This window comes from Urocitellus parryii, chromosome 13, assembly GCF_045843805.1.
Source record: "Urocitellus parryii isolate mUroPar1 chromosome 13, mUroPar1.hap1, whole genome shotgun sequence".
NCBI lineage: Eukaryota > Metazoa > Chordata > Mammalia > Rodentia > Sciuridae > Urocitellus > Urocitellus parryii.
In genome coordinates, this window is record NC_135543.1 from 61902834 (window position 1) to 61925629 (window position 22796).

Genomic DNA, 22796 nt, shown 5'->3' on the forward strand with positions numbered 1-22796 from the left:
TTCCCTTCACAAGTTCAAATACGGGAACATGAGAGCATAATGCAGTACACTGGAAACATCCTTCCAGTGGGCTGGGGTGAGGCTCAGTGGCAGAGCCCTACTGAGCACATGCAAAGTCGAGGTTCCATCCCCAGCACTGCCAAAAAAAAAAAAAAATCCAAACCGTGACAAATGTGGCAAAATTCTTGATTGCAATAAACATTAGCTAATCTTAAGGCAAAAGAACTTGTTAACTGAATGCCTGCATAGTCATATTAAAAAAAGAATTATGAGAAAAACTAGGAAACAATTACTAACATTATTTTTAAGTACCACAAAAACCACTAAAATAAACACACTTGAACACTTGAAGTTAGTTGTCCATTTCAACTATGCTGTCTTGATGAGAGTACTGAAGCCCCAGAAAGATACAGGGCCTCCTTTTTCACCAGCGGGCTGCTCAAGAAGCAGGACCTTCGGCTCCCTCCAGAAAACCTTGTTGCATAATAGCAATCACAAGCTGCACTCCTCAGCCAGGCCGGGCAGGGCTCTGCCCTCAGCTCACCACCAGGAAGAATCCCAAGGTGGGGGCCCACCCTGAAGCCCCAGCCACCATCTGCACAAGCCGTAGCCACCGTCCACACAGCAAGCCTGCCACACAAGCCTGCCAAGCACAGGGGGCTTCAAACCTCTGTCCTCACTAGAAAACTACTCAGGAGCCCTGAGGGCCCCGCAGTGCCCAAGCCTGTCTCCTCTCTATAGAGGCCACTGGCCAGAATCTGTAAGGGGTGTCCTGGCTCTCCAGGGCCTGCAGAGGGTTCCCTCATCCTGTTCCTCAGAGAAAGAGCTTCTGCAAGGGCGCATTACCCAGCAGTTGTCAAACCTTTTGGTTTTAGGAGACCTTTATACTCTAAAAAAAATCACCAAGGACTCCAGAGAGTTTCTGTTTATGTGGGCTACAATCTAACATTTACTGTGTTTGAAATAAAAAAAGAAATTTTAAGAATATCATTAGTGCATTTAAACCCCATAACATATTAATATAAATACGTTTTCATTTAAAAAAATATTTTCCAAAAAATCAAGAAGGGCTATACTGTTCCACATTTTGCAAAACGCTCTGATGCTGGGTTCATAACAGGCAGCAGACCTTGGGCTGGCTCCTGCAGTCAGTCTAGCCATCACGGCTACCCAGAATCAGTCATTGAAAGCCCATGGCACACTCTAGAGGATGAAGACAAAAGGCAAATAACGTCCGAGAGTACTCTGAAAATGGTCTTAACCTTACAGATCCCTAGAAAGGGTCTCAGGGACCCTGTGGTCCTGCTCCCACCACCGCCCCTCTCATCCACCCTGGGGGCTGCTTCAACAGGTAATCAGGCTCCACCTGGATGTCAGTCTCACATTCTCCCCTCCCCCCAAAGGCACATCTTCCCTAACAGCAAAACAACCCAAGAACATCTCCTCTCAGGTCCCAAAACTTCTTAAAAGTGTAGTTCCTACAGCCTGACTGCCCCTGCCTGTTAGTATTTTAATTACTAAAAAGTAATACACAGAGGCATTTATTTTTCTTTAAAAAACTCAAACAATATAAGCAACCATCCACCATCCCAATCTCCTCTCCAGAGGGAACTATCACCTACTTTACCCAGAACCTACTTTTTAAACCAGATTGAACTTTCCATTTTCCTATAATTTGCCCTCTTCCCTCAACAGTTATTTTAAAAATTCTGCTTAGGCTCATTCCTTCTGGTGACCTAATTTACCAGTCAGGAAATAGGAGGAGTGAGCCATCCTGTGCAGAGGCAGCAACGCTACAGCCAGCTGGTTCTGTCCAAGGACGGGGCCTTGTACACATGGCCACACCACATCACCAAGTGTAGGCAAGTGCCAGAAACTCCCTGGTCTTCACTGTGACAGAGCCTTCAGGTTTGGGAAACATCTGCTCACATAAGGCGGTGATCTCAAGTCTTAAGTTCCACAACGCTAGGAAGTCACTAGGGATTGTCATTAATGCTTTACAGGTAAGAGAGACAAAGTTCTGAGAGAAAAAAAACAATACTTGCTCAAAATTGTACTCCTAGAAAGATGCACACCCAGAAACCACAGATAAAACCTCCATTCTGACTTCAGTCCAGTCCTACTCCTTGATGCCCCCTGAACAGTGCCTCAAAACCCTAGCAATATAAAAATACTAAGTGACCTATTTTTAGAACTAATTTGAAAAATTATCTCAAGTTATTTCAAAGTTGAACAGAAAATACAAAAATCATTTTTGCTTTTTATTGCATAATATAATCCCTTGGGAAGCTTGAATTTCACTAAAGTTAAAATTTATTAAAACCTACATCAGAATGCAGAGGCATCAGAAACAAAATTTCCCAAATCCTTTATTCAGGCATCATCATGAACAAGAACCCGACACCCCACTCCATGAGAGGAGAAAGAGAGTCACACGGTGCATCCCTGGCACCTCAGGGACACACAGAAATGCCTCAAACTTCATAACCACAGTTCTGAACCAAGTTATTTAAATTATTAAAAAATAATAAGGCTACTTGTGTGAACAACACAACATTTGATTCCTTATTCTTCTTTCTAGAACACCATTTCTGAGTCCCTACTTTTTTTTCCTACACTCAGGAAGCCTCACAGAGTCCAACACATCTAAGTGATGTTTTGATCACAACACACTAGGCTGGGTTATTAAATTGGACTTAATTTTTATTCAGAGATCTTGGTCTTAACTCAATCCCACAAATACTATTACAGAAACAATTTTAAACTATGATTAAGTCACTCTTTATAATATACCTTGACATTACAAGCATGTAGACAAGGTAACTAAATTTCTCTTCACTTTTCATCCTTCAGTATAAACAGTTTATAGCTGTTCCCAATATATTCTTAAGAGAAACCAAGAACAGCAGTGATATGGTCAGCACTAAGTAAAAACAGGACAGCTAAGTTGCTTTACTCAAAATACTTGAGTGTCTCTTACCTCTGTTTCTGTACAACGTGAATTTCCCATTTTACCTGTAATAAAAATGAGAAAAGTTACTTTCAAAGGATTTTGGATTTTTTTTTAATCACTGATGAATATATGAGTTACTCTGACCATGACTTTATTATACCTATAAAAATATCTATGCAAATAAAAAGTGCTAGAGTGACCAATTTTCTAGATCTTGCTCAGATATTTAAGCCTAAATGGGCCCATGCGAAAATAATAAAGAAATAGATAGAATATGCTTAATCTAAAACACACACATACTTAATATGCATTCATACCAATTAATCAAAAGAAAATAAAAATGCTTTTAAAGTCCTACTTTCCTTTTAAAATATCTTAAAATATTTTAAAGACATTTTAAATATACCTTAAGAAAACTTTAAAGATTCTTGGGCTTTCCCCCTAATATATTTCCATTTTAAAGGTACAGTGATCATTTCAATGCAAGCAGAAACATTTCAAATTCAAGTTTTCTTTAACACGTGGCTTTTCTTCTTTAATATGTAATTAGATGGCACATCATGAATTTAGTAATTCTTTCAATAGAGGACCACCTGAAGGATGACCAGAATTGAACAGGACCTGGCTGTACCAACATAGTGTCATTCGTCACCTCAGAGACATAAGCCAAGGAACATGTGTGGCCATACATTTCTGTCAATGTGGGTGGCGAAAATGCTTTTACAAACAAAGATGTTGTGTCTGCTGAAAACTAAAAAATAAATATCAAAAAATTCTCTCTCTCTCTTTAAAAAAAATAAAATAAAAAATAAAAGCAACTGCTTTAAAGGAGAACCTTGCATTAAGTAGTATCCACAAGAACAGACAACACCTCCATGTGCTCCATGTGGGCCCTGGGAATTCAGTGGCTCAGGCTTCCTCCTCCTGAGCTCACCTGTCATCAGGTGGGCAGGCGGCGCTGCTCTCCATCCTCCCACGTGTCCCCCGCTAACCCCACTCCTCACCCTCCCACTCACCCAGCCAGCTCCACAGTGATGGCCCCATCTGTCTTGGGGCTTTCCTTTCTTCAGGTTTAATGACTTCCTACGCCTAAGAGTCTATGATGACACCACCAAAGGAAAATCATGAGCAATGGTTTCGTAGGCCACCCAGTTCTAGATGAAAACTGAAGGGGAGCCACGATTCCCACCACCTAATGACCCTAATGTAAAAACACCAGCTGCAGCTGAGGTCAGATAACAAGGGACCTTGGGTCCTGCCAATTAAAACATATATATAGGCAATGAGTAATTAAAGACTATGTGAATATATATAATGAGCTAAATAGATGAGGTTTTTATATAGAAGGGCTTGCTAAAGATGACTGTTTTTTTAATCTGTTATATAAAATTATTAGGATGTGATTCTGCATATCGTTACAGACTTTATTTATGTCTATATTCACATACAACTATCTGTTCAAACCATTAATGCTTTGGGTAGATTAGTTTTACAAAAGTGGTAATGAAAGCAGGAAAGTGCTGTTGATCAGAGGCAGCCCAAAAAAGGGGGCAGACTGGTTCTTTGCAAACATTTCCTAAGGCCTATTCTGCACCAGGGGAGGGGGCCACCCCACACTATAAGAGAGAACAGAGTAACCTCCAAGAGTATGCACGTGGATGTGTGGCTTCAGTAGGATAGATTCTTAAAGTAAAGAGAATTACAAAGAAATCTGTAATTTTTTTGGTAGTGGGTTTGCTGCTGGTGGTCTTGCTGGTAAAAACTGCGAGCACTGAGCAAATGAGTGGACAGATACACTGGTGGTGGGAGGACCATTCTGTGAGGGAAGGAAAACACAAGACTATGTGGGAAGGAGGGGAAGAGCTCTGTGGGTGACTAGAACTAGAGTCATTTCTCAATTCCACACCCATGCTTTCCAAGCACCCATTCTGCAAGGGCACACCTATGCCCATTCCCCTTCATCGGACCAGGACCCCTTGGGAACTGGCCGACTCTAGGCCAGGACAGGGAAATGGCCAAATGAGCCTAAAACATCTTGCACCTGAACATAACAAAGTGCTTAAAAAATGATAATGTCAAAAGGGCATTTGATTATATGTAATAGGATTCTTTCCAAAACCTGTTTACAAAACTGAAAATGCCTTCCTATAAGAGCACCAAGAATTCTTGTGAGAGAGTGTAACTGTTCCTGGTTATCCAGGGTGAGCCAGTGAATCCCCCCAGAGAATGTGACAACATCCCAAGTATGCAGGGCCTGACCGCCTACACCAGTCTGCCACCAAATCCTCGCCCAGATGCTGACCCAGGAGTCAGAAAACCCCAATCACATGACATCAGAGCTTAGGACCTTGGAAATGGTCTTGCTCAATCCACTCATTTCGTAGATGAGTAACCCGAGAGGCTGCAGAGTCAAATGACTGGCATGTGATGACACAGAGTGGGTGGCAGGCCAGGAGGACCGCCAGGCTCCCGATCGCCTGTGTGCTAGTGGGGCTGTCTTACCCCTGTCTTCCATTCCCACTTCCTAGAGCTGGTGGGACCTGGAGGGGATCGCAGGGATGCTGTGCTGGGGGGGAGAGAAGGGGAAATGGAGAAACCGCCACTCTCACACACCACTCAGGCTGGAAACCTCCAGTCTGGCACCAAGGGATTTTCACTTGACCACTTCTGCACCTTTCTTCAAGGACTGGGCACTGTTGTATAGAACCAGATATAAGGATCCCTCCAGAATCCAGAAATCATATGAGGTCACCTATGACACTTCCAGTTGTATACACTGATGGAAGGCCTTCCCAAGTAGTGAGGTTATAAACACAGTGAAGCAGATCTTTCAATTAAATATGAAGTAGGCTGAGTTTAGAAGGACAGATTAACTGTGTGACAACATAGAATCAAATATCGGAAGTAAGGGTCTGGGGCTCAGCGGCAGAGCGCCCGACTTCAAGGCCCTGGGTTCAATCCTCAACACTACATAAAAATAAATAAACAAAGGTATTGTGTCCAACTACAATTAAAAAATAAATGCTAAAACAAAATCTGAATTTAAATATTAAGTTTTCAAAATATTTCCAAATTGTCAAGAAGCACTTATACACTAATCAGAGGGATGATTTGCACAGGAAGCCAGAAGTTTAGCTCAATGTTTCTCAACAGGAATGGGCAGGACCGTGTTTTAAACTCTTCTTTTTAACTCATCTAAAAGACACATTCTGTTCTGAAGTTTTCCTGGATGAGCCCCTCATGATCCAGGAAACGGAACACCCTGCATCTCAATATAAAATGATAGGTAATGGTTTTAAGCAGCACACAGAGGGCTGGGGTTGTGGCTCTGTGGTAGAGCACTTGCCTAGCACATGTAAGGCACTGGGATCAGTCCTCAGCACCACATAAAAATAAATAAATAAAATAAAAAGGTTATTGTGTCCATCTACAACTAAAAAGTAATTACCAAAAAAAAAAAAAAAGTGGTAGCAGCACACCAGTCCTGGTATAAGACATGCATCATAAGAACTCACCAGACAACACCACTCTAGCAGGCTTTTTTTCTTAATTTTTTTTAAGCTATAGATGGACACAATACCTTTATTTTGTTTATTGATTTTTATGTAGTCTGGGGATTGAAGGTAGTGCCTCACATGTTCCAGGCAAGCACTCTACCACTGAGCCAAAACCACAGCCCCATCTAGCAGGCATCTTGAGTCTTCAGTGCTGACACTCAGGAGGCTGCAGTCAGCAATTCTGCACACGTCACTTCCGAGGAGGCGCAGCAAGCCACAGGGCATGGCATTAAGATTACAGCTCAGCGCCCTATCCACTTCCCTCAGTGCAGCCAGATTCCCACGAACCACACAACTCTGACACAAACTTTTTCTGGCAGTGTCTCAGAAAAAGATCCCCAAGTTTTCATATGGCCAAACAGTACTTTGGAGTCAAGAGCTCTGGAGCAGAAGCCTCCCACCTGGCTGAGTGATCACACCTGGAGCAGAAGCCTCCTGCCTGGCTGAGCGATCACAATGCCACACACAAACCACTGAGTAAGCACAGGGCAAACTATACCCCCCAGAGACACAGAATTCCTAAACTTTTAAACAAATAGATACTTCTCTGAATTATTCTCAAATCTCTTCCTTTGTGACCACACAGGTCCATCTGACCATTCAAACTCGTGTGCTTTATCACAATGAACCTAGGAGGTACCTCCACTGACTGAACACATATTAAGTGCTCCTGACGATCATTAGCACTGATGACTTGGAGTGACCAAGCCGGACACGGGTCTTGTCCCATAGTGTCTACATTTAATAACACAGACCAAAAAAGAGAATGGGAAGGAAAACCAATCAAGCAAAATAATCACAACTGGTGATAACTTCTATTAAGGACACAAAAGGGAGAGAAAGAACAAGAGAAATGACTCCACTCAGGGTGGCCAGGTAAGACTCCTTGAGAAGATGCTGTTTAAACAAAGACCTTGAAGCTGAGCAGAACTGACTGCAGGCTACAGGAAAAAGCAGAAGACAGCAGTCTGTGGGGAGCACAGAGGGTCAGGAGGAGAGGGGAGGAGTGGACCACAGGCCCACATGGGCGGCCAGAGGATATTCCTGCAGGACCCCACACGGAGGGAGCCGCTCCAATGTGTTTCAAGATGGCCCAAAGGCATCCAACTGGAGGGTCACCAGGGGAGAAGGCAGCAGGCTCAGAATCAGAGGGGAAGGGCAGACGGGAGCAGAGAGGAAGGGGACCAAGGGAACATGAAGGAGGCCTTCAGAAGCTGGAAAAGGAAGGATGCAGTCTCCCTGGAGCCTCCAGAGGGAACACAGCCTGCCGACGCCTAGATTTAGGCTCTTATTTTCAGACTTCTGACTGCCAGAACTGTAAGATAACAATTTTATGTTGTTTTGAAGCCATGAAGTTTATGGTCATTTTTTACAGAAAACCAAGACATGGACCATCAAAGCAAAAGGACATTCCCTCTTCATTACAAACCCAATCCCAGGAAACGATGCACACTGTACCAACCCTAGAGAGAACACCCTGGGTGAGAACTCAGACACAGCCCCCACATGGCACACAGGACGCAGGAGGCAGCGTGAGGCCTCAACGTCACACTTTTTAGGTGTGATCCAGGTGGGCTGCTTCCTAAACTTAAGGAGTTAACTCAAAAAGATCCTTCTCTTCCACACTAGCTGTGCATCAACAGGCTACCTGACCTCCCCAAGATCCGGTACAACTTAAGCCCTCACCATGCCTGGGCCCTAAGTACAAAGACCACCTAGTTTATTATTAACTTTTTTTAAGTTGTGGATGGACACAATGCATTTGTTTTGTTTACGTGGTGCTAAGGATTGAACCCAACACCTCCCATATGCTAGGCACACGCTGTACCACTGAGTTATAATCCAGTCCCCGCCCAATTTCTTTAAGGTCCAAGAGTCTCCTACATCTGTGCATGCTGCATTACTAGCCTGGGTGTGAAAAAAATCACTGACACCTCCGAAGACGGGGGCTGGCAAGGAGCTGCAGTCATTCTCCATCTCTGCTTTCCCTCACCTTTTCACTGTCTCCACCTTGACTTCTTCCTGGCTATCCAGCTTGTGCACACCCCAGGGGTCTTATCCTACTTTGCAAGTACTTCTTCCAAAACTGACAGCACCCTAAGAGTGATTCTGGTTACGAAGATTTCTTCCATGTCCTTACACTGAACAGCTTTAGTTGATAACTTCATGTAGATGCTCTGACAATTATTTTTACAAAGATCCCCACCTTAAGGGAAATGCTACAAACAGTGGAACTGTTCTGAACACCTCTGCCAAAGATGCATTTAAAAGGATAAGAGGTATCCGTCCAAACTTCCCTGGACATTTCTAAAATTACATGCCATTCAAACCCCAATAGTAACTTTTTAAAAGCTAGGAGACAAAATTATTACCAGTGAAATATCTCAATACAATCAGTTCACACTTGTCTTAGAGAGCTCAAACACAGGCTGCACTCTGATCTGAAGACCAGACATGAGAAGAGAGGTGTAAAGCCCTCCTGTTACAGCGGAGGAGGCTCAAGCTCGAAGAATAAAATGAGTCCTTAGAGGTCAAAGAACTGAGACCAACCAGCAGCTGGTCTCTCTCTCCTCACTCAATAAGGGGAAGAACAGGAATCAATAGTGCCTAAAAGGGAGGCAAAGGACCAGCACGGGGGAAGTCTGGGAATATATATCAGAAGCAAAATTTACAAAGTATTGCTTTGGCTTACTATTCCTTGGTTGTGACTCATAACTATGGGCAAAAGAAAAGAAAAAAAGCCGTGTTTAAGCTTCACACCCACTTGAGAGGACAGAGGAATCCTTTAAATAATCAATGAGTACGACACATTTAATCAACATTTTCAAGGATCTGGAGCACAATCTTACCACTTTAAACAATTATAGACATGCACAGACACGATGCCTACACTGTTGCTCTTATCCAACAGATTTCAACTCCAAGATCCTGGTCAGGAGCATAACTTCTAATTGTTTTTTAATGTTGTTGTTGTTTTGTTTTTTTTTTTTTTTTTTTTTTTTTTTTTGGTACCAGGGATTGAACTCAGGGGTACTCAACTACTGAGCCACATCTCCAGCCCTATTTTTTGTATGTTATTTAGAGATAGGTCTCACTGAGTTGCTTAGCACCTCACTGTTGCTGAGGCTGGCTTTGAATTCTCAATCCCCGACCTCAGCCTGCCGAGCTGCTGGGATTACAGGCATGTGCCACTGCGCCCAGCCATAACCTCTAATTTTAATGCCACTCAGGGAACAAGTGTTCAGCCATCTATTCATACACAGGCACTGCCCAGAACTGGACTCTCCTTTGGGATGAAATAACTGCCATCTGCAGGCTCTGCCCTGGGGCAGGCTCTAGGACCTTCAGCTTCAACTTTTTGGATAAAAAAGTCAGATTAGTGGCAAAGGTGACATAAACCTGCTTTATTTTCTCAAGACAGTCTATACTATGCATCCTATGCTTCATAAGTAAATTTCTTATCTTAAAAAAAATGAAAGCCTTGCTTTTTTATTATTGCTGGTCACCTCCCAGGGACCAGAGGTTAGTCCTGGACCCAATGCCAAGGATTAAAACCCACCATTGTTTCTCCAGCACACACCACTTACTGGTTCTTTGCTATGGCTACAGGCTGCAGCTTGGGGCCCAGATGAGAAAGCAGTTTCCACAGAGGCTGAGCACTGTGGAGGACCAACACACGGATTCTGTCCCTTGCTCATTAGGTCTCCTTGCCTCCACCACCCCAATCTAGGAGGAAATGTGTCCCACAGCTCCCCAAGCAGTTCCATGACAAAATATTAGAAATTTAACTTTTCAAAACAAGAGTTCTTAATTATCAGTGTTGTTTTTCTCTTTCTATTCAACAACCTTAATATTCATAGAACAAACATCATAAATATCATTAAATGTCAAGTTTTTTCCCCTGAAAAATGATTACTTCAGTTTCAGCAGAGGTTTTCTCAACATAGCTCAAATATCACCTTGTCTGTTTTATGTAATGTGGCAACACCAAAAGTTACCAGAGAAAACAGGTTTCGCCTCTGCTGCCAGCTGCAGCCAGCCAGTCATGGCTGTGTAGAACTCGATCTTCAGAAGACCTCTTGGGACAGGTGGCAGGTGGGAGGTGCAGCCTGGGCACAGGAAGGCAGGAGATCAGCCCTGGGACCACAGAACTGACACTCCTCCATAGAGCACAGAGATAACGGAATCTGTGATACTTTTTGTAAACACTTAAATTTTCCCTAGCAATATTAATTAAAAGATTGCTTAAATTTCATCAAATTTAAAAATACACTTAAGACACACTTCCTTCAAGAACAAGAACTGGGAGGGGACTCCCGGGCAGAATCGCCACTGCCTCCCAAATGTCCAGGGCTCCTGTCAGTGAAGGTCCTGTGTCCCTTCCATACATCCCTGCACATCCTTAGGATCTCCTGCCCACTGTGACCCAGGACCATGCAAGAGATCTTCCAGTCAGGAAGGGCCCTGCCAGGCAGCTCAGGTACTTCTACCTTGCTGGCCCTATCTCCCCTTAGATAGATCACAACTCCACCATCCATATCCATTTACCTCTTTATTACTCATCCCTATCAAGATTTGAGTATATCTGATTTAAACTACAAAAAAAACAAACCCAGGTAGGGACAGGGGGAGGGTGACTCAGTGGTACAGCACTTGCCCAGCAGGAAAGAGGCCCTGGGTTCCATCCCCAGCACTGCCTCCCTACACACACATACACAAACCTACTAAGGAACACATTTTTATCTATTTAAATTTTCATTCATATAAATATTTATAAACACAGACATACATGGAGAGAGAGAAGGAGAAGGGGAAGAGAGTAAAAAAAAAAAAAAAAAAGCTTTGCTTTTTATTATACTTGTGAGTAAGATACTAAGTATTTGTTTGTTTGGGTGCTAGAGATTGAACCCAGGGCCTTGGGCACAGGTACCTTACCACTGAGCTGCATTCCCTGCCCAGGATCTTTAAGTACAAACAGAACAAAATGACATTAACTAAAAGGAAAACATGAGTTTGGGAGCAACTATTATGACAATTTCCCATCAAAATTAAATTTTAACATACCAAGCAAAGAATCATCCAAATGTTTCACTTTGTCTAAGCTATGTTCTCTTACAGATCTTATGTAAAATTTGTTCCGAGAGTTCAGGGGAAATGCTGTATTTACATTATTTTTATTATTAATGGAAATAAGCTCTCTTTCACTCCCCAAAAGGTTTTAAAAAGCTAAATTAATTAGGAAGTAAATATACAATGAGTTAAAAAGTAGTAAAGAACAGGAAAAACAAGATTATACACATGGAAAGCAGGTAAAACTATAAATGGTTCTCAAATGCTAATTACCTTTTTCTAGTATTCTCCAACGAAATCCCCAGTCCTTATGATGTATTCTAAAACTAGTACAGCCCTAAGACAAATATGAATACCTACAGTTTCAGATTTTTTTTCAACCTCAAGAATCATTCTATGGACCTCCAAAAATTATATCTGATATTGTTTCAGAATTTCTTATCAATCTTGAATCAAAGAATCTTAAAATACTCATCTTTTCACAAAGGGTAATAATAGTTCAGTAACAATATATTTGTGCAGAATGTATGAGCTGACGAAATGTCCTCACACATATTCATTTAATTCTCAAAACAATTTTGTAAGAAGAGCTGAACAGCCAGGTATGGTAGTGCATGCCTGAGGCAGGAGTATCACAAGTTCAAGGCCACAGTCCGGGCAATTTGGAGAGATCCTGTCTCAAAATAAAATATATATATATAAAGGTCTGGGGGTGAAACTCAGTGGTAGAGCACCCCTGGGTTCAATCCTCAGCACACACACAAAAAAAAGCTAACTGAATATTACTTTCATTTTATAGATTAAAAATAAGAAAAAATTAGAAAGCCAAAGGTTACATGGCTTGCTTGAGGTCACAACTAAGCAGTAAGCATCAGAGCCAAAAATCAAAACCACATCTTTTGTAGCCAAGTCTCATGTTCTTTCCCTGTCACCACAGGATATTACACAGTTGATGTACAAGTACTGGGAAGAACCAAAGACAGGAGAATTGACATGACTCCATAGGAAAAGTATTTCCCCAGCCAACTGAACTTCCATGAAGCCCAAGTCATCTTCTTCCCTCCCTGACCTGCCCTCCTGCCTCCACAACACCCAGGAAGGGAGACCAGGAATCTGAAGATTCCTGCCTCTTTCTCACCCACACATCAGGAACTCAAAAGCCTCGCCCTGCTCCAGTTTCCCTGGTCAGCCCTCCATCCTCTGGTGTGAGCAGCCCTTGTGCCCCTGAGTGGTTCTTCAACTCAGAGCAATCAGGATCTAAAGACAGCATGGAGGACCACTAGCATCTTGGGCCCGAGCCTCACCCCGTCAAGTGCCCCTCTACAAAGCCCTCCATGTCACCCTCCTGCTTCCCCTCCCTACAGGTCCTTCTTGGCCTCTCTGGTGCCCATTCCTGGGCAGCCAGAGTCCAGCCAGCATGCTCTCCCACACACATCCCTGCCCCAGGCACAGTGAACGCCCACCAGAGAGGACAAACAGGTTTAACCTCCATGCCAAGTCCAAATCACTGGTAGGGGAAGCCTGAAGCACCCTGTGAGAACACAGGCTGTTCACGGATTTAGCAGCACTGCAGTGAGGGTTCCCAGGGGAAGTAGGGCAGCACACTGGGCACTCACCACTCCGGTGGGTGGCACACTGTCTCCCATTACACCTCCAACCTTTCGACCCCAATGCATCTGCCTCCCAGGCCTTCCTTTTACCTACTGCTCCTCCTTTACCTTGTCCAGAAACAAAACTTCTTCTGACACCAGCCAGGTGTCACAGGCAGCCAGTCGCCCTGCTCTGGGTTCACAGGTTCTACAGTCTCTGAAATTCTGAGGTCACTGTACTGTACTCCAGGTGTCAATGCAGCCACGAGCTTCATCTAGGAATGGGTATACTGCACCCCTCATTCTATCTTCCACCTGGGGGACAGTTCACTCAGAAGGCACTCAGATATTACTGAAATTAGCAAATAAAGTCATGTAACAGGGATTCCTCTGACATAGTATTCTGAGTAAATATCCAGGAAGACAGGCCATGTCCATGACCAGGCAACTTTTGGAGATTGTTATTTTTTTGTTGTTGTTTTTTGGTTTTTGGTACAAGGGATTGAACCCAGGGGCACCTAACCACTGGGGCACATCCCCAGCCTTTTTTATATTTTACTTAAAGACAGGGTCTCACTAAGCTGCTCAGGGCCTCAGTTGCTGAGTCTGGCTTTGAACTTGTGATCCTCCTGCCTCAGCCTCTCAAGCTGGAATTACCAGTATGCACCACCGTGCCAGGCCCTATGGGGATTGTTAATGGCACTCTACCATACCTGTCAAATATAATAACCTAGCTTTATTTATCAGAAACAAAAGGTATTAAGATATTAAATAAGAATTTGGCTTCTAATTATATTGTGGAGGGTGAAGAAAATGGGAAATAAGGTGGAAAGACAATAGTTCTACTTAAAAAAAAAAAATCAATATAACCTAAGGGTCAGTTTTCATAAGCTAAACATAGGCCATGAAGTGCTGATATTATTAGGAATAAAACCTATCCACATATGACACTAATATCTCCCTCTCACATTCTCTCCCTTCTCCCCCTCTCTGCAGTGGATCAAACCCAGGTACTCATGCACACTGAGCAATCATTCTACCATTAAGCTACATCCCCAGTACTTTAGCTTTACTTCAAATAGACAAATAATAATTGTATATATAGCTATGGGGTATAAAGTGATATTTTAACATGTATATATTGTGGAATGATCACATCAGAGTACCCAGCATATCTAACAGCTCAAATAGTTATTTCTTTGCAGTAAGAATTCTTGCCAGGCACAATGGCACATCTGTATTCTGAGCAGCTCAGGAGGCTGAGGCAAGAGTATCACAAGTTCAAGGCCAGCCTCAGCAACTTAGCAAGGCTTTAAGCAACTTAGCAAGACCCTGTCTCTAAATAAAAAATAAAAAAGGACGAGGATGTGGTTCAGTGGTTAAACATCCCTGGTACCAAAAAAAAAAAAAAAAAAAGAATTCTTAAAATCCTCTCCTTTACCTATTTTGATTTTAGGGTGTAGGAGGGTAGAGGAGTAAGAGGCATTGAATCCAACACTGCTAGGCAAGTGCTCTACCACTGAGCTACATTCCCAGCCCTTCTTTTAGCTATTTTGAAATATACATTATTAATAACCTTAGTCACATAAAATTTATACTGATGTCCTAGACTGGTTTTTTTTTTTTTAAAGGTTGTGTTTAAAAATCGCATTGGAAAACTTTTGGCAAAAATACAATATCTATTAATGTTGAACACCCACCGTGAACTAACCACTGCACATTTAAATATTTGACACAAATGCTACACCTATACCAAAAGATATGTTCATAATGTTTATAGCAGTATTAACAGTATCTAATAAATGGGTCTCTGAAACCCAGAGTCCAGGTAGAGTGAGATGGGAACAGTACAGTCACGCATTGGAATGTCACACTAAAATACGAACAAATGAATTGAAACAAGGTTCAACCTCACAAAGGCTAGGAAAAAAAAAAAAAAAAAGATGTAAAACCATACACACTGTGGGTTCTGTATAAGCTCATCAGTAGACAGAGCTCACAAGGCAAGCAGGCACAATGGCCATGACCAGACACAGGTAGGCCACCCTGATGCTAGCAGTGCTGTTCCGGCTACACGTGTTCCAAGGCTACATGTATCTATTCATGCTGCAAAACTCATCATGTAGGACTTGTGCACTTTACATTGTGTGACATTTTAAATAAATTTGCTTTAAAAATAATGACAAAAGGCCAGGAACGGTGGCACATGCCTGTCATCCCAGCAGCTTAGGAGGCTGAGGCAGGAGGATTGCAAGTCCAAAGCCAGCCTCAACAACTTAGCAAGGCTCTAAGCAACCTAGCAATTAAAATTAAAAAGGGCTTGGGGTGTGGTTCAGGAGTAAAGTACCTCTGGACTCAATCCCCACTACTAAAAATAAATAAATAAATAAAATTAGAACAAAGGTATTTTTAAAGCATAAGACAAAACTGAGATGTCTTCAGACCAACAAAAACAGTGAATTCAACAATGACAGGGCCTGCTCTAAAGAAAAAACTAAAAGGAGTTCCTCAGTGGGACAAATAGACCCAGAATTAGATACAGTAATCCAAGAAAAAGAGCAAATATAGTGAGCCCAAGTTCACATCTGTGGATTTGACCAATTGTGGATACAAAAACACTGTGCCTATACTAAGCATACACACACTCCCACCCCATCACTATTCCTTGAACAATATAACTATTTACATAGCATATATGTTATACTGGGAATTATAAATCATATAGAGATGATTCAAACTATATGGAGATGTACACACAGGTTACATATAAATATTTCACCATTTTATATATGAGACTTGAGCATTCGTGGATTTTGGTACTGGGGATAGTACTGGAACCAATCTCCTGTGGTACTGGAACCAATCTCCTTCGGACATTGAGAAAGATGATGTTTTAGTAGTACTTCAAAAATAGTTTTGAAGTTGCAAATTCCCTGGAAGGACTGAGTTGACATTTTGTAAAACAATCTAATGAATATTATATTGTATTAAAATACTGTCTTTTGGCATTTAAAATATATGAACTGTTGGGCACGGTGGCTCACACCTATAAACCCAGGGGCTCAGGAGGCTGGAGCAGGAGGATCGCAAGTTCAAGCAACTTTGCAAGGTCCTAAGCAAACTTAGCAAGATCCTATTTCAAAATATTTTTAAAAAGGGGGGTACTGGGAATGTATCTCAGTGGTTAAGCACTCCTGGGTTTAATCCTCAATACCAAAATAAACAAACAAATTAATTAATTAAATATATTAACTAAAATACAGAGTTAATGTTCTAAGGTCTTTGCATTACACAGAAAGTAATACAACAATTTATGTGAGATTTAATAAGTCAATAATGCATGTTGTAAGGCAACTACAAGAAAAAATGGAATATTACAATGAAGAAGAAAATTTTAATAATTTTTAAAAATATTCATAAAGAGAATGAGAAAATGTATACAGAGCAGGTGGGACAAATAGAAAACAAATAAGGGCAGATTTTTTTAAAAGCCAAATATTAGTAATTCAGCAGTGTTTACAGCAGTGCTTGAAACAACTAAAAAATTCCAAACTATTCATAATGCACGTCAACAGCAGAATGGATACAACAATTCAGGTATTGTCATATAGTTGAATACTATGCAACAAATAATGTAAGTCATGAATGCAAAGTTGATTAAAAGAAGTCACACAGAGGGGCTGGGGAGATGTAGCTTAGGGCTTACCTCACATGTGTAAGGCCCTGAGTTCAACCCCAGCACTACACACACACACAAAAAAAAAAAAAAAAAAGCCAGACCAATTGGGAGTACTGCTTGGTGATGGAGTCCATGCCAAGCAGGCCAGGTCCTCGGTTCCATACCCAGCACCAAACAAAAGAAAAAGATTTTCAAAAAGCAGACATAAGCACAATGTAAGATTCTGAATCAAGCAAATCCAATCTCTGGTGACAAAAACTAAGACAATGATTAGCTGAGCTGAGGGCTCTGGGTGACTGGTGGTGTCCTCTTTCTTGCTCTGATTTGGTCTGGTCTGGTCTGGTCCTGTTTTGTATGCTGAGTGTGGTTCTTACTGGGTTGGTATTTACATGGTTGTATTACTAATGACTTGGGCACTTCCCTGTATTTATGTATTTATTTTTCAAAAAATATTGCAGGGAAAAACCAGAAAAAGCCCAAGAAGCCCAAGAAATAAGTTCTGAGTAAGAAATGTGAAAAAAAAATGGTTTTTAGTTAGAAATGGCCAATTATTTATCTTCAAATATATACAACATGCACACCAACAAAACAGAGTCTGTTAAGAGATCCTTATAGTACTTGGTTATCAGCCCACCACCTGCTCAACTAGATGATTCAAACTATACGATGAAATGCACTTGAACTGGTTAAAAATCTGGTGAGGAATTTGAATGAGAATAATGCCAGCAACAAAACAAGCAAGGTGTCAGGGAACATCCTCCCTTCACACACTTGAGAACGCACAGGATGCCAGCCAGGGGGGCACTGGCTTGCGAGCAGCAAAGGCTGCATCAGGTGGCCCCAGTGGAGTCAAAGCAGGAAAAAGCAAACCCTGCCTGGCTGTGCCACCAAAGTAACCACACAGAATTAGCACTGGAGAAAATACTGTGACCTTTCCCAACTAACTTCCATCGCTTTATATGCTACGTATCAGTGTTTTTCACATTCCTAAAGTAAATATGATCCCAGCTAGCAATCTGAAATACTCAGTCAACGCTGTGCCTGACCACACTGTTTTCACCTCTTTTGTTTGTGTAAGATGTTCCACGAGCAGATCCGCACACCACAAGGAGTGTATTGTACCTACACATTGCACTTGAGAGCCCTAATGAAAGCGCACATTTGCAAACAGGGAACCATTTCAAATGTGGCTGACTGGCTATCACTTAGATGGTTATGCTACTGTTTTAGGGACACCATCAGTCCAGTCTCCACAGCTGCTTGAAAGAGGGAGGCCAATGACCTTGAGATTTCCCAAAACATTTCTTGACCATTCGCACACCTCAGTCAATGGATGCTTGCCCACTACACCCAGGCAGCCTCCCCTGAGTGCCAGGAGTCTATTTCAACATCCCAGCAAAGGCTTCTCTGGCTTCAGCTCCCAGGCATTCCTCCCTCTGACACACAGCCTGCTGTCACCCTCCCTACTCAGCCTGGCTCTGTGGTATCCAGTAAATACCTGCTGAGCAAAGGAAAGGACAGTGGCTTCCAGCAGAAGCAGAACACCAGCAAGAAACCCCAAACCTAGCAGTATGAGCACCAAAAGGAATGAAGCTAACACTGCAATTCTCCTACATTAAAACAAAAACTAAACTGGAGCAGCAGCAAGCATAGCTGGGGCTCAGCTTTTGGGGTCCACCTGTTCCCAGCCAAGGAACCACAGCTCCTTAGAGGTTCAGCCAATGCCAGGTGCTGGGCAGGAAATACACAACATGAGACTCAAAACACCCTGCAGTGCCAAAAAGCAAGGATGTGTGCCACCAAAAAGGATGGCTGAAGGGTAAAAGGCCAGTGGCTACCCCAAAGGAGAGCCACAGTGGCAACAGCTAGAACTATCTGAGCAGCAAAAGAGTGTAAGTGGATAATGACCAAAGTACAAAATATGTGGGAATCCAGACTGATGAAAATAGGTGACTGGATCAATAAGTAAATGGGGGAAGGGGACAATCTCACCTGGCCCTCTTTCTGAATGAGGCTGGACTTAGCATCCCATTTCTAAACAAGAGCACAGAAAAGGTGAAAACAATAACTTTGGCAGAGAAACCAGGAAAAAACTTGCTTAACTAAGTGTCAAGGTTAACATAACATCTGACGTTCCAGGCCCCAGCACCACCTGAGAAGAGCCCTTCTCCTCTGGAATTCTCTTCCAGCACCCTCGTCTAGACACTCCCAAATGGAGGGACACTTCACCAGGAAACTGTCACAACCAAAACAGAACAAGCAGTACGACTAACTGCAGGACAGCATCCTGGGCAGGATTTCTACAGAGGAAAGAGGCAGAAAACTTGGGGGAACCCAAGGCACGCAAGGAGCTCAGGGAAACAGTAGTATACCACTGCTGGCCTTCATGCAGTTCTGACAGAGGTGCCTCAAGGATGTAAGATGCTAGCACCACAGGAAGTGGGTGAAGGGCACATGGAATTCTCTGAATTATCACTACTTTTCTGTAAACTTAAAATTCTGTCCAAAATAAAATTGTTGTTGTTGTCGACATTGTTTTTGGGGGGACGGGTAACAAATAGTATTTCCTTCATCCTTTTAAATACTTGAAAGAGACCCTTTTCTTGTGTTCCACTTGGACAACAAGAAGCAAGTGGAACTACAGAGAGCCTCATGACACCCCTAAGGAAAAGGGATGGGAACTGCTGCCTGCAGAACCTGTGACCTTACAGTTGAGCTCACCCAGGGCTCTCACCAACCAACACATGACCCTTGGCAGATCAATGATTGTTTTCATTCAGTCAAAACTTATAGCGAGACTAATGCTTTCTTGACAGACCCCCAAGTTACTGAAGCACCAACACCTGAATATAAATTCTTTGTTTCCCTTTGCATGAGACAGAAAAAAAGAAATCATGTGCTCTTTCAGAATCTCTCCCCAAAGCGCAAGTATGTTGGAAGGTGACACTGAGAGTGACTTTGATCTTATCTGATCATGATTCAGTTTTGCAAATGAACTGGGAGGGGCCTGGGTAAATAAAGGGGCTTGAAGTTTAAGGTCTCATTTAACTTCATGGTAAATTTACCACTCTGTTTAGGTTTTATTTTCTCCTGTTCAATGACTATAACTTTTTATGTTTAAATAACCCATGAAAACTAGAACACCACTTGCACATAGTAGAAACCCACTGTACAGAAAATGAGTCTTACCTATTCCTGTAACCGATCAGGCATTTACCAGCTCTTAATCTCACCATTAACCCCCAACACCTGCCCTGGACTCACACACATACCTCCTATGTTCTTTTCATTTAATGGCCAGGATGTAATCACCCAAGAAATAAAACGAGAGTGGACAAAAATGTTTTTAAACATGTTTTCATTACGTCCACCTTCTCCACAAATATTTTCTCTTTAAAATCCAACGGGATATTATTCCAACACCATTCTCACCAATAAATTAGCAAGAACCTTGCTGAGAAGCTGACTGATCATATCCTCTTTTCAAATCCCAAACAAAGCCTGAATGTTCCCTACACCAAGAAACCATTCTCAAGGGATGTCTTTATTAGTGTGCACACAGCCTTCATTGTTCCTCCCAGGAAAACCTATTACTAACTTTAAGGTTATTTAAAATCAAGATGTGACCATAATTTTTTAAAATGTTCTTTATACAACCAAAACTAAAGGCATATTTTAAAAAGTGAAATAAAATTTTTAAATAAATGACTGCTGTCATTTAATGTGTTTAAGTCCTGAAGGCTGACAGCCCATGCATGATTCTAATTTCTAATATTATGCTATTAGTAAATCTTTGTGGCATTCCAGAAAAACAAATGTTTTAATCTTTTAAGATCTAGAATATTACCTCAATTTCATCAGTTACTACTTCCTAAACATAACAAAGTGCACTCTAAGTGCCAGTTAGGTTTCCTCGTGAGTACCCAGAACCCATATCCTTAGGTCCTTGTCAGCATGTGAAAATGAAAACTTCATCACTCTGCACCTAAGAAACTCTCCCCACAATAAGGTCTGATGAGCACAACTGCTTGAACATTGGGGAAGATAAGAATGTTACATAAACTACCTAAGAAGAATCATAAACCTCCTGATTCCAGGCAATCTAGCCTCCTGTCATCACAGAAACACTTCATAAAACACACTGCTGGTTTTACAATCCACAATTTCCCTTTTCCTTATCTCCCTCAGTTTTATACCACACTGCTCTGAGATATATCTGAATGCTAAATAAGATCACTTGTTCTTCCTTCCAATGTGTCTCATTTCTATGCCTTGGACAATTTTCGTCATTTTCTATTTCTCCTATAATGTACTCCTATTTGTTTTATCCAAGCTAAATGGGACTGTTCTGGGATGGATCTGCAGAGTCAGCCCTCAGTATCTGTGGGTCGCCACATAATGCTAAGTATCAAAAGCAATTTAGAAGATGTGCTAAAGTCACATGCAAGCACCATGCCAGTCCAAGGATTTGGGTATTTGCAGGGGATCTGGAACCAAACTCCCTCAATGCTGAGGGAGGATCACTCTCTTTAAAAGAACTGGTCTAGGAGTGAAGCACAGTGGTTGAGCCCTTGCCTAGTATGCCTGAGGCCATATGTTCAATCTCCAGCACCACAAAAAAAAAGTAAAACAGAACTAAAGTCAATTATTACTACATTCAGCCCCCAAACAAGGTGGTAAAGCTTATGAGGTTCTCTTTCTTCTGATGGGGCTAACTGGGATGATATCAGCAAGAAGCAATGCCACCATTTGTTCAGCTCAGCAAACTGAAAGGTGTGGTCACCTAAGGACTACCACCAGTATCCACTGCTACACATGAACACACTCCTGGGCACATCTGTAACCTTCAACAGGGGATAATTTTGTCCTCAGGAAATAGTTGGCAATGTCTGTAGGCTTTTTATTGTCACAAATAGGGCTTACTGGCATCCAGTGGTAGAAACCCAAGATGCTGCACAGGAGGCCTCCACAGAAAGAACTATTCAGCCAAAAATAACTATTCAGCTGAGAAACCCTTGCCTAGGGGTTGGGGGTGTAGCTCAGTGGTAGAGCACCTGCCTAGCATGGCAAAGCCATGGGTTCAACCCCTGGCACCAAAAAGAAAAATAGCCCTTAGACATCTGTTTCAATTCTGAGTAGAAATAAAAAACAGCTTAACTACAGGCACTGTTGTGGTATGAAAGGATCAGGGGATAGGGTAAAAAAGTGTCAAGCACTTTAGATATATTATTTCACTTAAACCTTTCCTGGATAGGGGAAAAGAAAAAAAAGACATGTACTATGCTTTTATACAGAAGGCTGGACACAAGAGGGTTGAGGAACTTATTCAAGGTCATTCAGCTACAAAGGAAAGGAATCAAACCAAATCTGTCATTCGACAATACTACAAAGAGTAGAGGTTAAAAAGACTTGGATTAAATTCAGAATTCCCAGTATGACTTTCAGCAAGTAGATGGACTCCCTAAGCCTCCATTTAGAAAATAACTCAAGTATAACATTTGAAAATGTAAACAATGCTGATTATTAACCACATATAATCACACTAAATACAAGAGAAAAAATGCTTCTTACATTGGATGTTGTATAAATACAATTTTTCCTTAAAACTAGAACTTACACAAGTATGCCCAGTGCCAAATTACTCATCACTTCTCAGCATCATGATTAAATATTCAAAGACACTGTCTTGCACAGCCATGCAGCTACTTGTAAATCCTGAGAAAATAAGTTAATATCAATAAGATTTTATAATGGACTTCCTAAACATTTTTAACAGGGCCTGAAATGCTCATGACTTCATCAACATTGATCAGGTTCTCTCCACAGCTGACAGCAGAGGTCACATGCAGAAGGAAGGGAGGAAGAGGACAGTTGCACACCCATGCCATTTCTGCTCCCTATTCTCTCCACAGTGCATTACACTGAGACTACACTAGGATGTCTAAAAT

The 22796-nt window shown here is 41.9% G+C and overlaps 1 protein-coding gene across 3 annotated transcripts in view; it reads right to left on the reverse strand.

Moving 5' to 3' along the window:
- Spire1 (spire type actin nucleation factor 1) overlaps window positions 1–22796 on the reverse strand; it is a 150981-nt gene that overhangs the window by 126653 nt on the left and 1532 nt on the right. For all 3 annotated transcript variants that reach the window (XM_077792273.1, XM_077792271.1, XM_077792272.1), the window contains exons 2-3: window positions 10091–10102; window positions 2981–3015 (exon numbers count right to left, since the gene is read on the reverse strand). In XM_077792273.1, the coding sequence (XP_077648399.1) occupies window positions 2981–3015; window positions 10091–10102 (47 nt within the window). The remainder of the gene's footprint in view (window positions 1–2980; window positions 3016–10090; window positions 10103–22796) is intronic.